The 15,571-nt window shown below is 44.0% G+C and overlaps 1 protein-coding gene across 3 annotated transcripts in view; it reads right to left on the bottom strand.

Annotated features, from left to right (window-relative positions):
- Naa35 (N-alpha-acetyltransferase 35, NatC auxiliary subunit) overlaps window positions 1-15,571 on the bottom strand; it is a 41,645-nt gene that overhangs the window by 1,506 nt on the left and 24,568 nt on the right. For all 3 annotated transcript variants that reach the window (XM_050144123.1, XM_050144122.1, XM_050144124.1), the window contains 9 exons: window positions 15,365-15,471; window positions 9,767-9,833; window positions 9,467-9,565; window positions 8,342-8,520; window positions 5,593-5,729; window positions 4,938-5,005; window positions 3,759-3,899; window positions 3,290-3,412; window positions 776-856 (listed from right to left, as the gene is read on the bottom strand). In XM_050144123.1, the coding sequence (XP_050000080.1) occupies window positions 776-856; window positions 3,290-3,412; window positions 3,759-3,899; window positions 4,938-5,005; window positions 5,593-5,729; window positions 8,342-8,520; window positions 9,467-9,565; window positions 9,767-9,833; window positions 15,365-15,471 (1,002 nt within the window). The remainder of the gene's footprint in view (window positions 1-775; window positions 857-3,289; window positions 3,413-3,758; window positions 3,900-4,937; window positions 5,006-5,592; window positions 5,730-8,341; window positions 8,521-9,466; window positions 9,566-9,766; window positions 9,834-15,364; window positions 15,472-15,571) is intronic.

The following is a 15,571-nucleotide window of genomic DNA, read 5'->3' as shown; positions in this document are numbered from 1 at the left end:
CTTTGGAGAAAGTTAAAGGAAGATGGACGTCCCTTCGAGACTAGGCACCCAGATCACGCTGACAGCACAGCTCAACTGCAGGGTAACAAGTGAGGACAAAGCCACACACAACAGCCACATGCCACAAAGTTGCCCCAGAAGCTGGCCATATTAATACCGTATGTTATCAGTGTTTAAAGACAGTCTTGGGGCTGAGGAAATGGCTCAGTTGGTTCCTAGCACCTGTTAAAAAGCTGGACATGAGTGCACACACCTAAAATTCTAGTGCTGGGGAGGTGGAGGCAGCTGCACCTTGGGGCTTGCTAGCTAGTCAGGTTAGCTATTGGTGGGCTCCAGGTTCAGTGATCCCTGTTTCAAAAACTAACAAAGATGGAGTGAACATGTATCCACACAGAGTGGGTACATACCCTGAAGTGGGGGTAGGGGGTGGGGTGGGGTGGGATTTGGATCTTTCCTTCTGCAGCATAGGTTCCAGTTCCAGTTACTACACTAAGGTCAGCCTGCATGGCAGGCACCTTGACATACTGATCATTTTGCCAGCCTCTATTTCTAAGCTCTTGACACTCTGGCCCATACTTTTCTTAAACTGCCTGAAGTTAGCCAATGATTTATATGAGAGCCAGAGAAAAAAGAGCATGAGTTCTAAATCTTAAAATGTGTCAAAGAAAAATAGTGAGCTTTACTTCTCAGCAGCTGAGCCCCTCCTCTTCTAGGATGACTGACACAATGTGTGTGTGACCTTTGCTAGAACAGCACACAGGGGATGTGCACTCACCTTTGACTCTTTTTTGTGCCCTCCTGCTAAAAGCTTCATGACCACAAAGTTGGGCTTGGCAACCTTGAGGATCCTACTGACCTGAAACAAGAGGAGCCATCAGCAGCGCAGTACAGCAGGGCAGGGTCGCGAGGTGCCGGTGCTGTGCTGCATGCACTCGCACACTGCACTTCTCTGAACACACCTCCAGTCACTGCAGGCCCTGCAGAGACCGCAGTTGTGTTCAGAACATGCAGCAATACCGCAGATTGACCACGGACCCCCAAGTCCTCTCATCCATGAGTTCCCATGAAAACTGCTGAGGACCGAGTTAATGGAGAGTCTCCCACTGCACATTCAATGGTGGATGCATAGACACCGACCAGCACAGCCTAGCTCTGCACTTGCAGCACATGGCTGTATTTATAGCTTAGAAACAAAGCTGACAAGGAGCGAGTGTTCCTGGAGCAATAACTTATTTCTGACAGCTACTAGTCCACACAGTTTCACTGAAACACATGAATCATAACAGTGATGCTAGATTCCTCCCACTTCTGCATTACTGACCCCTGGAAGTACCAAAGGGCAGGATGGGTTCTTCAATCCCACAACAGATATCCACCTGCCTACAGAAAGCACTTCATTTCCACAGCTCCTGGAGAAGGTGCACACAGAAGTTCAGAGCTGTAATCTCAGCACCTGAGGCTGAATAAGAGGCCTGCCAGGGTCTGAGGTCAGCCCAGGTAGTTCCAGGCCTGAACTACAGGATGAGACCTTGTCTCAAAAAATAAATTAATAATTTGACATGTCCAAAACGACACTGGTCCGCAGCAATCTTGCCAACATGCAAACCAATGAGTTCAGTTGCCCAGGCCCTTTCAAGTCCTCCCTGATTCTCCCATATTCCACGTCTAACCCATGAATCAACCCAGAAGACTGTACATCTGGGGAGAAGGCTGACCACACCTCCTCTCCTACGTTGTGACTTTCACCTCTGCAGCCCGAGTTCACTGTCAGCAGAGCATCAGAGCGCTCCTCAATCACAGGCAGACCTGGCTGTCCTTTGCTCACATTCCAGTACTCGCTTCTCCTAACCCCACCACAGGATCCCTGACTGCGGCTCAAACCCTTCAGGTACACAGCTCTGCACTGTTCTGCACCTGGGTCCCCCGTCCAGAAGGGTCCATCCCTGACATGGGACTTGCTTCCCCTTCTAAAACGTACTAAACTGGGTTATTTAAAATGCTTAAAGCATCTCAGTGGTAGAAGTATTTGTACTGAGTGCTCAAGACCCTGGGCTTAACACTAAGCAGTAGGAAAGCAGGGTTCCCTCTCTGCCTATGATGGCAGTTCAGAGTTCTCTGTACAGTACACACCACAACCCCTCCCCTCACCCATCACAACTGTTCTCTGCTGGGAATATATAGATACTTGACAAATCTTTGAATAAAACAATGAAATTCCCACTAAATGAAATGTCTTCCATTATTGAACCTCCCTCAACTTTTTGTAATTACCATTTTTATTAGCTGGAGTATATACATTGTTTTTGTTTTTGAGATAGGGTCTCACTATGTAGTCATAGCTGGCCTTGAACTCAGAGAGATCCTTCTGCCTCTGCCATTACACCCAACTAAAATACAATTTTTACATCTCCTTCCTGCTTTCTTCTCCAAGGCATTCAATGTTTCTCAGAGTCTAAGGCAGAACAGAAGTGACTTGTTCGCATAATACAGCCCCCTCTGCCAACTTTCAATAAAATGGCAGTGTATCACTTACACTGTTAGATCCTTGTTAGCTTAATCTCCTTGGCCCCGTGAGTGGCTGGACTGTAGTTATACTATTTGCAATTAATTAAAACCTGCTCTGTGATTACTCACCTATACTCATCACTCTTTCTGTATGTCACATGTATCTGAAAGGTGATTTCCCCTTGTGAATTTATTTGCAGTGCTAGGCCTCGTGTGACAGGTAAGCACACTCCATCCCTGAGCCTAGCACTGGTTGTTTCTGATAGATAATGCGGAATCACCTGCACCAAGTTGCATCAAGGGCCCCCCGGTGACCAACACACGTCAAGAGTAATTCAGTTACGTTGGAGACAGTACAAACTATGAGATCATCAAATGTCTAAACCATGTTTGCTTTCAAAGTTTATTCTGGTCTATCAGTCTTTTTTAATGCAATAGCTTTTACTTCAAATGGTCAAGTATGGTAAAATGTTCTCTAGTAACTGGCTATGTGATTTTTCATATTTAAGACTTATAATGAAAGTTGGGCATGGTAGATCATGACCTAGTCATCCTAACACTAGAGAGGCAGAGGCAAGAGGATTACCGGGAATTCAGAGACCAGCCTGGACTAGAGTGAGACCCTATGGGGTGCAGTGAAGGCTTACAATGGTTAAGTTGACAAACTTACCTGAAATTCTTGCTAGTGCTGTCCAGCTGACTCACTATAGTTAACGTCCACCTAGTGGCAGGATGTGCTTCCTGTCAAGTGTGTCCCCTGGAAATACAGTGAACCCACTCTTACCTCCCGGTCTGGGTTGGGGATGTTTTCAAGGATCATCTTCGCTTGTTGAAAATGCTTACTAGCTGCCATATACAGCTCCGGAGACTGAGGAGGAGGGCTGTATTTATTGAGGTCAGACATTTCCTAAACAGAAGGGAGACTATCATAATATATTTAATATAAACCCTTTAAAGTTATTACTAATTGACTCCCCAGCCATCCAGATGCCGAAGCAATTGCTTAGCACATCTCAGACTGAACCCGTGATATGCAGATCTTAACCTGCACACACCTTATCTCAATTATCCTAATGATGTAAACAAACTGCTCATGTGATCAACACGTCCAAACACTTTCTACACCATCAAGACTGTTACTTTAGCACTTGTCCCACTGGCGCAGCAAGGTGGGTTGGTTGTAAACACAACCTCTCTAGCAGGGCGTCTAGCGGAAGGGCTTGCTGTGCCCCCTCCCCCCCCAGCAGGCTCACCTTGAACTGCAGGTAGTGCACTGGGGGTGGGGTCATCACGCTGTTGAATGGAGCAAACCTGTGCTCATACCGAACCTGCTCACTATCAAGCTCAAACTTGGGCTTGCGCACTTTGCCATCCATGTCAAATGCTACCATCGTCTAAGGAGAAGGGAGTGAGAGCATAAGAAAGAAGTCTGTGTGAAAGGGGAGCATGTACAGGAGACAGGAAAAAGAAGTCACAACTTAAATACTTAAAATGGCATCTCAGAAATCAGAAAAAAGAAGAGTAAAACAGACTTCTCATCCATTTTCAATTTATATGCCATGCTTTATATAAAAAATTTCCAGCCTCTGGTTGTTTACCAAATACCAAGTAATCAGCCCTGAAATCATATACATACAGGTAACGTTATATGTACTGGGGAGACTGTAATTATTTAGGTATATGCACACACACACACATACACACATACACACACACACACACACACACATCTTGTGTGTGTAGACATTGAAGAGGCCATGACTTTGAGAGAAAGGTGATTATACATGGGAGGAGTTGGAGGGAAAAGAGGGGAAAATGATACACTAATTTAAAAATAGTAATTTTTCCAGCCCCTGTGGGAACACACACACATCCCCTTCCACCCCACCTCCCCGACACCACTCTTCCACATCTCATGCTTCTGTAGTTGCCTTGAGACTTGAAGTAAAATGTTGACGGAATAAGTCCCTTATAGTGTCTTTTCCAGGTCCCCTCTTGGTTTTGGGAACCTCAGGTGAGTCACCCCAGATCTTTCTGAATTGCCAGTCCAATCTAAGAATTAATGTCCACAGCCTTGTAAAACTATCTGCTATTGCGTACAGCAGCCATGCTGGAGTCTCCTCCTCCACACTGCACTGCAGGAGCGCTATCTGGCTGTGAGCCAGTGCCAACTGTCTGAGTACACAGCTAGAGTGGAGTGAGGGAGCCTCACAGATGGAAACAAAATGGGGGTGGGAGAGCCGGATGGTAGGGGCACCGTCTTTAATCTCAGCACTTATGAGAAAGGCAGGCAGATTTCTGTGAGTTCAAGACCAGCCTGGTTTACAGAATGAGTTCCAGGACAGCCAGGGCTATACAGAGAAACCCTGTCTTGAGAAAGAAGAAAAAGGAATGAGTGCAAAACATCAAGAGGTCTTGATTTCACCACTTACTTTGAACATCCCAGCACACATGTTCTGATAGGCCTGGCTCATTGTGATCTCTCGGCTCAATGGGCGAACTGTAATCAGAAACAAAAAATCTTCTCTACTCTTTTCCCCTCTCCTAAATTACTGTAGAAGAAAAACTAAATAAGAAATACCCCACTTATTTACTGAATGTAAACTCCACTTTGCTTCTCTAAATTTTATTTATAAATAAATCTTCTCTAAATTAAATCTATAAATAATACAACTGTGTTCTCTTACTAGCTAACACTCTAGAATTTTGGCAAGACATAATGGTAGTCCCACTGAAACATCTGCTTCCTGGGGTTTTTAACTCTGTGATTACCTGTCCACACCAACACAGCAGCACAACTCAGGGGGGACCCCTGCCTGCTCTCATCTATTCTGTTGGTACAACCCATGTGCTGCCTCCTGCTCTAAGGCTTCTGGTGTATGAACTGGAAAGGACCTGAACAGTGCCACCACTGACACTGGCACCCAGCCTCCCCTCTAGTCTGTGCAGGGTGGTGGAAGAGGACGGCAGACACTGTCACACCTGCAATCCCAACACGGGGCAGACTGGCAAGCGTGCTGTTGATTCAGGCCAGCCTGGCTAACAGCGAGACCCTCGCTGAATAAGAAATGAGACCATCTACTGCACCTTTCTTTTTCTTCTTTGTTTTTTTGCTGCTACGGCCTTTCTGCTGCTCTTCCATTATCCTCTCCTCCGCCATCTGAGAGCCATCAGCACGGCTCAGGGTTGACATCAGCCATGCATAAAGGAATTCAGAGAGGTACCTTAAGGGTCACAAAGTATCAGTTAATGGCAGATATCTAAATGGGACAGCCTTACCAATACATTATTAATAATAATGAAAAGGTTTATTATTTCATACTGATGAGAGGAACTGAAGCCACAGCCTCAGAGACTAACACAAGCACATATTCCAATACACCTTCAGCCCCATGTAGACAACTTTTGAAATGCTTTAAAGTTTGTAAAACACAGGTTTTTTTGGGGGGAGGAGGAGGGTTTGATAAGCGTAGATCTTACAAATGAGCACTGAAAGGGATCTCTCCCTTTCCACATTTTACAACTTTTCAAAAGATTTCTGGATAATTATCTACATACATGCAAGTTAGAATACCCTTATTTTTTCAGGACACAATTCACCCCAGCCTATTAATTAAATACTTTCTTTGCAAAGCAAATGAAAAAAATTAACTCAGAAAGTGTCAAAAATTATTGGCACCAATTAAAACTCACTCTAGAACTTTTAAAAACATCTATGTTTATTTACCTTGAATTTATTCAATAAACAAATGTAAAGCAGGATATCCTACGAAAACATTGTTCGAGTTTAACCTAACAAGGCACCTAAGTCAGAAAAGCAGTTCAAATCTAGGAGACTGCATACTGTTTCCAGTATAACCAGCAACATGAAAATCTAAGGACTCATATAAATGAATAAAAACAAAGATCAGGAAAATGTTTATGGTCTCTTATATATTTTAGGATGCCTATTCCCAAAACTGCACTGAAAGATGCAAGGCAGGCTCCAATATTAAAGCACATATAAAACAGAACATTTTAATGCCATCATTATGATGTGCATGTGTGTGCAGGTGACAAAGAGCACACATGGAGACTAGGGCACAGCTCTGTGCAGTCAGTTCTCCCTTTCCTCACTTCACGTGGGTTCCTGAGTTGCACTTAGGTCATCAGGCTGTATGGAAATTTATTTTACCTGCTGAGCCATCTTGTTGTCCAAAACAGAATCCTTTCAGCCAACAGAAACTAATCAAAGTCCACACTGGAATTACATAGGTCTTACCTTCTCAAGCTTTAGCACTACGGTTCCCACAGGTAAGGGATACACACATCTCATGAAAGAGTAGATAATATTAGCATACACCTTAGAGAGTACACTGAGGGGCTGCAATGTCCATTGCAAAGCTGCACAGTAAGTAACAGGTGATGTTTAACTGTCCATTATCTGAGGACAGATGGTGACGGGAAGGGATGACATGACTTTCGAACACTAGGTACTTCTCATTTTTATTAGGAGCTTTACCAGCAGCGACAGTTATATTTAAAAAGAGCCAGAATGCTGACATTCTGTAACATTGGCCCTCCAACTGCCATCTCTGGGCCAGCAGCAGTACTCCCTGGGAAGTAGCTAGAAATGGAAATGACGGGCTCCCTCCCTCTGTACATCTACTAAACTCAGGGCTGACTATAGACGAGGGAGCAGACAGCCATGGCAGATTCATCACTTGTTCCTGCTGTTCATTTCATGAAGGCCTAGAGACACAGGAACTACATTTATAAGCAAAGCACGATGATTCTGCAAAAAGTTAGAAGTTTGATCTGCAATTCCAGAGCCAACGATCCGTGTAGAACTTCCCAAGCAGCCCACTGGAGTTTCTGGATGTAGAATTAGAATTACACCAAGGACCACGTGGGGTGGCTAGTCAGTTCTCACATTCAGCTTGTACAGCCTAGATTGGCCTCTCAGAACCTCAGCGGGGAAGGAAGAGCTTTCCCTTCTCAGGGTAGGGATTCGTTTAAAAAGCAAATACACTGAAGTGTAACAAACTTAAGCATTTGATGAACAGAAAACTGTTTAAAATGCCTCAATCCTTTGACAGATGAAGATAACTCATCACTACGCTGACTTCACTGTTTTCTACAGCTTTTCTATGGCTAGGATCCTCAAACAGCCTCTTCCTAAGGAACCTTTATCTTTCCTCTAGTGAGGGGAAGAGCTACTCTACAGACGGTTCCTCACGGATTATGCTCAACGGGTGTGCAGTCATGATATCCCACAAGAAAGCTCCTTCTGCTGAGTGCGTCCACAGCATGGACTGTTGCTGCAGAAGTCACAGCAAACTGTGTTTATGTTTCTCCACAGCTGCAAATAGAAGATGCTGAATTAACCCTTTTACCTTTATTAGTACCTTCTACAGAAATATGAAAAGGGGAAGAATGTTTGTATAACAGTAAAGATGTGTTCTTTGACCTATTTTCAAAATAGTTTACCAACTGTGCCACAACTACAATAAAAATTCACTGAAGGAAGAAAATGTTGCAGGGGCCAGTGAGATGGCCCAGCTGGTCAGAGACTGCCAGCCTGACTTCAATCCCCAGAGCCTATGCTAAAAAAAAAAGTCAAGTATAGTCCCACATATCTGTAAGCCCGCCCTTCTCAGCTTGAGATGGCAGACAGCAGCATAACCTAGAACTTCTACACCACACAGCATGGAGACACCGCCTCAACAAGGGGGAAGTAAAGCACCAACTCCTGGAAGCATGTGCTGGAACACACACAGCACCCCAAACTGCACTCTTTGCAGACGCATGCTTAGACCTCGGCTCTCCCATCACTGCTAGCTGCAACGGTCCTCACCAGTAGATATAGTAGTACTCATGCATGCTGTACAGCTCCAGCTCAAAGCCACTGAGCAGATACTGGATCATAATCCGAAGGTTATGGTAGAGGACCCAGGTCCCCAAACACGCCAGGTGCTGTCTCTGGGGCTCCTGCTTCAACAGCATAGTGTGAAGTGCTGCATCGACCTTCTCTGCCTGCAAATAGTTATTGAAAGAACTTGAAAATAGAAACATGGATGTAAATCTCACAACCCAAAAGTTTTGCTTTCAAATGCTTCTGGTCAGGCTTAAGTTTTTATCCTACAATAATTAACATTTACCCAAATTATTCCCAAAATAATCATCCAGTTTCATGTAAGTTATTCTATCCAAAGTGGTGGTATAGACTTGTAAACCTATAGTACCATCAACCTATACCAGAGACTGAGACAGGGGGATCATATGAGCACAACGGCTAAAAAATAAGCCTGACCAAACAATCAGGCCCTGTCTGAAAACAACAAGCCTCAACCTGTCATTTCAGGTCTTGTGGTATTAGTAATGGGAACCACTGTTGCCCACAAGCAAGCTTTAAACTGTTCCATTGTGGGCTAAACTCGCCATGAAACCATAGTTCTCTACAAATGCCACAATTTATTCTCACAAACAAAGACATGATTTAAAATGTCTATAACTGGCCAGGCAGTGGTGGCGCACTCCTTTAATCCCAGCACTCGGGAGGCAGATGCAGGCGGATCTTTGAGTTCCAGGCCAACCAGGTCTACAGAGCAAGTTCTAGGACAGCCAAGGTAACACAGAGAAACCTGTCTTGAAAAACTAAAATGAACAAACAACACCCCCGCCCCCCAAACCAAGCCAAAAATAAAACCAAACCATCCTCTGAAGCATAACACTCAAATTTTATATGGAAAATAAGACATATCATAGTGAAAAAATAATCCTCTAATCATTGTTTTTGAAGAATTGCTTTTCAAAAGTTAAAAGTATGAGAAAACTGTCCCCACGTGACCTAGGATGGCCTTGAACTTGACCCTTCTGTCTCACACTCCCCAGTTCAGCGACTGTAAGTATGCACTCTTATGCATGCTACTCATGTAGTCTATGACTTGCTGTGGTTCAGAAAAAGACACCTGGCTCTTACCTCATCTTGCAAGGTAGCAAACTCCTCAAGAATGTGACCCAGTTTGTCTCTCTGCCGAGCCCTGTTATGGCCATGGATCTGAACAAGACTACAAAACGGCTGTAAGACACAGAAAACTTGTTAACGGTCAACGTGAAATTTCTTCATTCCAAAAAAATATGTCCGATTCTAAAACCTCGTTTAAACGTGTATGCACATGTGGAGACATATACACACAATCACAATGCTTATACTTCTTACATAACAGGTGTCCATTTTAAATGAATTCAATATCAAAACAACCCAAGCTGTAGTTCTTACCCGAACACAGTGGGTAACAAAGGAGTCGATACAGTCCTTAGCCTGGTGATTATTGTAGAGGCAACACCTGTAAGATAAGTCATATACTAACATCAAACTATGTATCTTAGACAAAAGAAGCAGTGATTACTATAGATGCTACTGGCAGAGAAAACAACCCAATACATTATGAAGTCGAAGAAAATTAGCACTATGTTAAACATCTCATTACTGTGCTTTCCATATTTGTGTATGTGATCTACTAGTGAGAACAGGAACTGTCAAGTCCTATACTTCCCTGGCCTTTCATCACTTCCTCTTCAATAACATCCTCTTAGGAACCACAGAGTCTTAATTTCCAAGTCGCAACCTCACTTGCAACTAAGGGTTGTAAACACCACCTGTGCTCCCTGACCCTCTCTACTGTCTTTGTGAAGTGCTGTCCTTGCTCCTCATCTAACTGTCCCTGCCTGACAGCCTTTAAGGACTAGAGGAGCTACAGAGGCCAAACAGATACCAGGACCTTAAAGACAAACCGTGCAAGGCCAGTGCTGTAGGATCTAAGGCAATGGAGGAAAAGCAGGTGAGACTTTCTCCTGGGGCCTTGATGGGAATTTGCCAAAGAGGAGCAATCTCATGAGCCTCAAAGAGAAGCAGAACCGTGCGGCCAGGAGGGAGCAAAGCAGAACAGCAGGGATGAGGCAAGGGATCATTCAAATTAGAAAAATAATAATAATAAAAGGCTAGAAGACCCTTTGTGTCTTTAATTACCAAATAAAATTAAAAACCTTTCCGGTCCTACAAATAATCATCAAGCTTAAATCTAAGTAGCTGAGAGGAGGATGCTCACAAATAAGCTTTAGACAGACAGAAAGCACTGCCTGACAGCAGAGCAGAACTGATGAGGACATGAGGGTCACAGAGTACCCACAGGTGATCTGAAGACCCCAAGCATCAGCTGTGTTTGCTGCTGGTTTATGTCAACTTGGCACAAGCTGGAGACATTTTGAAAGAGGAAACTTTGACTGGGAAAATGCCCCTGCCAGGCTGGCCTGTAGGTCTTTACTGATTGATGACTGAAACCAGGGTGGCCGATGGTCCTGCGTGCTGTAAGAAAGTAGGCGCAGCAACCAGTAAACAGTGTTCTCCTGTCCTGTGCAGTAGTTCCTGCCAGGGTTCCCTCAAAGGATGCAGTGTCACCTGACAACTGAAAGCTGAAATCAACCCTTTAGTGCCCAGGTAACTTTTGGTCATGGGGCTTGATCAAAGCAACAGACACCCTAATGAAGACACTCAGAAAGGAAAAAGGAGAAGAGAGTGAGACAATAGTCAAACAAGCAATAATGCAGAAAATGATCTGATCTGAAGAATTAATGGTAAGATCTAGATAGAACTGGTTAAAAATCACATGTGACCATCCTAATAAAACTCCTGAAATCTTAAAAGAAACCCCAGTGAGCCAGAGGAAAATTTCAAATCACTTACAAAGGAAAAAAGAGAATTCTAAGTAGGAGAGAACCCAGGGCTTCGTGTATATGAGCCATCAACTCTAACATGACCAGACATGGTGGCGCATACCTGTAATCCTGGAATTTGAGGCAGAGGCAGAAGGAGTTCTGTGTGGATTCAGAAGAGCCTGGTCTACATACTGAAACACCGCCTCAAACACACACAACCACAAACCACTACTGAGCTCTAACTCCAGCCTGGCATCAGATTCTTACTTGTGACAACATACTAGTTCAAACCAGCGGAACTACAGCTATAGGTCATCACACTATGGCATCTGCCTGACACACTTGATTATCACCATGTGTAGTGACTATATCTGTCTTTTCAGATGGCTGGGGCGGGGGGGGGGGACGACACGGGTAAACCTGAGATTGATCCTCTGAACTCACAGAGTGAAAGTGGGGAATCAAACCCCACTAGTTGTTCTTGGACCTCCATCTGCATGCTGTGGCACAGGGTTCACCCACCGAATCTCAAAACGTTTTTAACACCAAGGGCAATGAATGAAGAACAGTGTTCCCGAGGACACCGGGTCAGTTTCCTGCAGGTCTCCGGCATGTCTGGGGCTGGTGAGTACTATATAACCCTTTCTGTTATCTGGTGTTTGGTGACAACGGCAGTCACAGGACTCCACGGGGAGTCACAAGCCATGGTTTGAGAAGCTGCTATGTAGAGTATGAGGCCTCAGTCAGAACTCACTGCTCTGCGCATCTCTATTCTGCAGACATCTGCAGAGATGGCAAAAGTGGTGCAAATACCGATTTGAAGGTTGCCAATGAATCTGAGCAAACAGGAAATCTGTAAACAAAGTCATAAACACTCCACTATTTAAATGTCAAAAAGTGCAACCATGCACAGGATAGGTGTGTAGAGAGGCTTGTCACACAGGAAAGGCCAAGTCCAAATGACAGGATTTACGCACTTTGGAGACAGGCCTACTAGGAACTGAATGGAGGACTGAACAATGCTACACATGTCACTAATGAACAAGATCTAGATCATCTGTGCCAGATTTTCAGTCTCATATACCAAAGGCTAGATTACAGGGGAATGAGTGTGTTGTACTTATATTTATTTTTTTTGTATTTGTTTTTTAGAGACAGGGTTTTTCTGTGTAGCCTTGACTGTTCTAGAACTTGCTCTGTAGACAAGGCTGGCCTCAAACTCACAGAGATCCACCTGCCTCTGCCTCTCAAGTGTTGGGATTAAAGGTGTGTGCCACCACCACCGCCCAAACATTCAGAGTTAAGTAGCATCAAGTAATTTCAATCACTTTGGAAAGCAATTTAACAAAACAAAATTGAAGATGCATGTAGCCTTAGGATCCATAATTATTATAACTATAGCTCACATGCACAGAGATATATTCAAAGACATCCACATAGCAACAATTTTAAAAGTGAAAAATTAAACACAGATATCCAATTGTAGAATAGCAAAATAACTGAAGAATGTTCAGAGTGAGTTTTCAAAAATCATAGGTTTTATACCTGCTAGGCATGGCTGCACATGCCTGTAATCCTATCACTTGGAAAGTGGAGGTAGGAGGATCAAGAATTGAAGAGCAGCCTAGGCTACATGAAACTCTGTCTCAAAAATACAAAACAAAGAAAAGAAATAAAGTTTTATACAGGTCATTTTTAAACAGGCATTAAAACTCAAATAAGGACAAAGAACTAAAGTGGCAATATGTATGTACATCTTTAAAACTAGAAATAAGCTAGAACCCTTTTGTGGGCATGTTTAGTAAGCGTACACCAAGCTGCAGTGCCTCTCAGGGCAGAAGGAAAAAAGGACCAGAGGCAGGAAGAGGGGATGAAACAATAGCAGGGAGGAATGGCCTTCACGCACACAGACGGGACCAGGGGGTAAAATACAACTAAGAACTGGCGAGGTGGTGCACACCTTTGATCCCAGCACTCAGGAGGCAGAGGCAGGTGGCTCTCTGAGTTTCAGTCCAGACTGTCTCTGTCTGTCTGTCTGTCTGTCTGTCTCTGTCTCTCTCTGTCTCTGTCTCTCTCTCTCTCTCTCTCACACACACACACACACACACACACACACACACACACACACACACACACAAACTGTTGCCAAGGGCTGGTGGTAGTGACAGAAGAGCAGATGGATAGCAGATAACAACCATTTTCTAGTAAGAAAAAGACAAGATTTGTAAAAATGAAAAACAACATTTTTCTAACTATTCTAAGTCAGAAATAAGTAATTCCCATGATATATTACTCATGTTAACATGGATTTAGTATCACTTTTTTTTAAATTAATTAAAAAATATTTTTAAAGTAACTTTTAACTTCTAAAACAGTACCTATCAACAGGTTTGACCAATGTGACACAATCTATTTGGTTCCTTAATTATTTTTAGAACAAAGAGGTTAAGAACTACTGCTGTTTCCAATGTATTTATGCAGTATAATTCACGAGGCCCAATCCAAAGAGTTGTTGGAGCTATCAGGAAATTTCTCCTGTGTGTGTGTGTGGGGGGGGGGGCACGCTCTATCACTCTTGCACACACACACACATCACTGTCTCCAAAATGAGGGAAAGACCATGGGAGGTGAATTAGCGGTCTACACACACACACACACACACACACACACACACACACAAACACACACGCCTGATGACCGTCTAATTACTTCTCAAAGGCCTCATGTTTCTAAGAACCATCACACACTGAGTTATAGTACTAGCTGCGATTCTTGGAGAAAGACAAGATACAAACATTTCACCCAAAACAGCAGCACTTATGTACAGAAAGGACAATGTAGCAGAATTTCTAAATTAAAAAGAAAAGGGGAAATTAATAAGCACGATCAAACCAGGAAAAGGAGAGTAAAGAAAATACACAGTAAGATACTTAACTGTTACAGTAAATATTGAAAAGGCTAATGTTTTTAATAAATCTGGACTAACAAGGGAAAAACACCTGAGTATCTTACTGTGTATTTTCTTTACTCTGCCTAGGAGACCAGTTTTCTTCCTTTTAAAGGAGACACCCAATCACTCCGTCTCCCTTCCACTTAGCACACACTTTACAAAAACACTCGGCACACGAGTGTCATGCTATTTCATCCACCCTCCCCTTCACTCCTCTACTCAGTCTACACATATTTACTGGTGTCGACTGCACGCTCGTCTCCGGGGTCGCAGCTAGCGTCAGTGAGTGGTTATGTCCTCACTGGGGCAGTGGAGAGAGCAGCACCACAACACAGCAGGCACTGCAGGAGAGACGCAGGGGAGGAGGAAGGAGGTGGCCAATGAGACACTCAGCAGACTGAGGGGAGCAGGTGCAGAGCTTTGGGTCCCCATCCTTCACCCTTTATAAATCCCAGCAAGAGAAAACTCCCAAACAGCAAGAAAGTCAGTAAGTATGTCTGGGGGCAGAGTGAACAGCAAGAACAGGGAGATGAGGCTGTAGAGCAGGAGACAGGACATGGATCTCCAGAGCACACGGGTCTTCTGGGCTGAATTACAAGACCACTGCCTGTATGGTGACCATGAGGTGGAATGGTAGTTGTTATTTGCAGTCTCCCAGGAGGAAAGGCTGAGGTTGTAACCAACACTGTCTACAGAGCTTCCTTCGGGACTGAACAAACTCACATCTAGTGGCATGCATGCCGCCCGACTTCCTCTTCATGTCCTTCTTGCCAAAAACACTGCTGGCTTATCCTGGTAATATCCTAAATATACTTACATGAATACTGGTCTCAAGGTAGTTTCCAGGAAGCCCAAACACAGGGAAGCTACCAGTTTTACATGGCATGGTGAGAATGCTGAAGCATTAATATTTCATGTATGAAAATACATGTCATATTCTTATGCTTTTACAAATGCTGGGTTCTCTGTACGAAATGATGACTCAGTTCTTCCCTTTCTGCTGGAAAAAATAAGAAAGCCCTACTCATCTCTCAAAGCACCAACTCAAACAGCTGCATGCCGGCATCCCAGGCTCTATGACAGGAGGGTAGTCTGAACAGCAGTGACTGTCTATATGGTAGACCGGCACTAAGAGGTAAGGCCTCGGCTGTAAGGAGTACAGAGAAGCTGGTGTTCACAAGCACACAGTACAGCACCTCTAGTAACACTTACTTGGGGGAGAGCACCGGAGGACTGACAAAGGACCGAAGGGCGTCTTTCACCATGTCTTGCATGAGGTGAGTTCCAAAGACCTTTTTGTTATCCACGAGGAAAGTGGTCTTGAAACAAGTATGAGACATGTTAGTGTCACTACCGCTGCCATAAGCAGCTGTCACCACTGAGACACAGACTACCTATAATACTGCAGAGTGCAAAGGA

Source organism: Alexandromys fortis, unplaced genomic scaffold (genome assembly GCF_014885135.2).
Source record: "Alexandromys fortis isolate MF-2015 unplaced genomic scaffold, M_Fortis_MF-2015_v1.1 scaffold_1, whole genome shotgun sequence".
In the NCBI taxonomy this organism is placed as follows: Eukaryota; Metazoa; Chordata; class Mammalia; order Rodentia; family Cricetidae; genus Alexandromys; species Alexandromys fortis.
The sequence above is the reverse complement of the archived record's forward strand: the minus strand, read 5'-3'. Positions and strand labels throughout refer to the sequence as shown.